Raw genomic sequence first — 1,666 nt, 5'->3', positions numbered from 1 at the left:
GCGGACCCAGGAGGGGCTGTAGCCCCGAAGACGCTCCTGCAGGGCTTAGGAGTGCCATTCCTGGCCCTGCTGCCCACAGGCATGCGAATCCTGGTCACTCTGCTGCTGGACACGCTGCCCATGCTCGGGAACGTCCTTCTGCTCTGCTTCTTCGTCTTCTTCATTTTCGGCATCGTTGGCGTCCAGCTCTGGGCTGGCCTCCTGCGGAACCGCTGCTTCCTGGACAGTGCCTTTGTCAGGTGCCCAGGCCCCACCCCTGTGAAGCCCTGCCCACCATGCATATATAACACACCATGTGACTCCACCCAACGCAGTTACCACCCCACGTGGCTCTGCCTATCATGCAGTCACCCGCCCTCCACCCCACCTTCGTCATGACTCTGTCCGCCGTGCAGTCATCTGTCTCTCCTGCACCCTCTCCCCTCGCCCCCCTCCCCCCCGTCATGGCTCTGCCCACCATGCAGTGATCCGTACCCCCCCATGGTTCTGCCCACTATATAGTCTCCACCCACCATGCAGTCACCTGTCCCTCCTGGAGCACCCTCTCCCCCCCGCCGCCCTTCCCCCCATCATGGCTCTGCCCACCATGCAGTCATCTGTCCCTTCCGCCCCCCCATGGTTCTGCCCACCATATAGTGTCCACCCACCATGCAGTCACCTGCACCCTCCCACCCCGTCATGGCTCCGCCCACCATGCAGTCACCACCTCACATTGGCTCCGCCCACTATGGAGTCCGTCACTGCCCCACGTGGCTCCGCCCACCATGCAATCAAGTCCCCGCCTCACATGGCTCCGCCCACCATGCAATCAAGTCCCCGCCTCACATGGCTCCGCCCATCATGCAGTCGCTGGCTCCCGGGAACTACACCATAGGCCCCGCCCCAGTGCTGCCTCTTCTCAGCCCGCAGGACACGTTAGTCCCCACACTCTGTCCCTTCTCTTCACCCCTCACCCCGGGGTCCTCTCATCCCTTACTCTGGAATCGCCTCTGCTCACCTCAGGGTTCTCTCAGCCGTTGCCCTGCAGTCACCTCTCCTCACCCAGGGAGCCCCTCAGCCCATGCCCCGGGGTCCCCTCAGCCCCTCTCTGGGATTTTCTCCACTCCCACTCTGGGGTCCCCTCCCCTCAGCCCTCACCCCAGGGTTCCCTGCCCTAGTCCCTTGCTCCTCCCCCCTCATCCCCTTCCAGGAGGAGCTGAGGTCTGAGCCTGGGTTTCTGGCTTCTGGGTCCTCCTCCCTGTTCTTTGTCAATTTTTTTGTCTATCCTTGTTCCTTTGTGTTTTGTCTCTCTATGGATTTGGGCTGAGGAGGGTGTGGTTTCTGCAGCACCACTGTGTCCTTGACTCTGGTTCTGGCTGTGTCCCCTGATCCTGGTCGTGACCCCGGTCCTATCACGCCCCCCGACCCTAAGTGTGCCTCCCTAACCGTGATTGGTCCCCTGGTCTTGACCCTGATCACGTCCCTGACCCTGATTGTGCCCCGACCCTGACCGTCCCTGACCCTAATTGTACCTCTTGGCCCTGGTTGTGCCCATCCCCAGGAACAACAACCTGACCTTCCTGCGGCCGTACTACCAGACGGAGGAGGGCGAGGAGAACCCGTTCATCTGCTCCTCGCGCCGAGACAACGGCATGCAGAAGTGCTCGCACATCCCCAGCCGCCGCGA

The 1,666-nt window shown here is 62.2% G+C and overlaps 1 protein-coding gene across 1 annotated transcript; it reads left to right on the top strand.

Moving 5' to 3' along the window:
* Nucleotides 1-18: 18 nt before the first annotated feature.
* Nucleotides 19-1,661, top strand: LOC108525987 (voltage-dependent T-type calcium channel subunit alpha-1H-like; the record flags this gene model as incomplete). The annotated part of the gene is made up of 2 exons (XM_017866713.1): nucleotides 19-239; nucleotides 1,541-1,661. Coding segments are annotated over 2 exons (342 nt in total), but the record flags the coding sequence as incomplete, so codon positions are not given.
* Nucleotides 1,662-1,666: the final 5 nt, after the last annotated feature.

This window comes from Rhinopithecus bieti, unplaced genomic scaffold (genome assembly GCF_001698545.2).
Source record: "Rhinopithecus bieti isolate Rb0 unplaced genomic scaffold, ASM169854v2 scaffold_55274, whole genome shotgun sequence".
NCBI lineage: Eukaryota > Metazoa > Chordata > Mammalia > Primates > Cercopithecidae > Rhinopithecus > Rhinopithecus bieti.
This window is presented reverse-complemented; position numbering and strand designations above follow the sequence as displayed.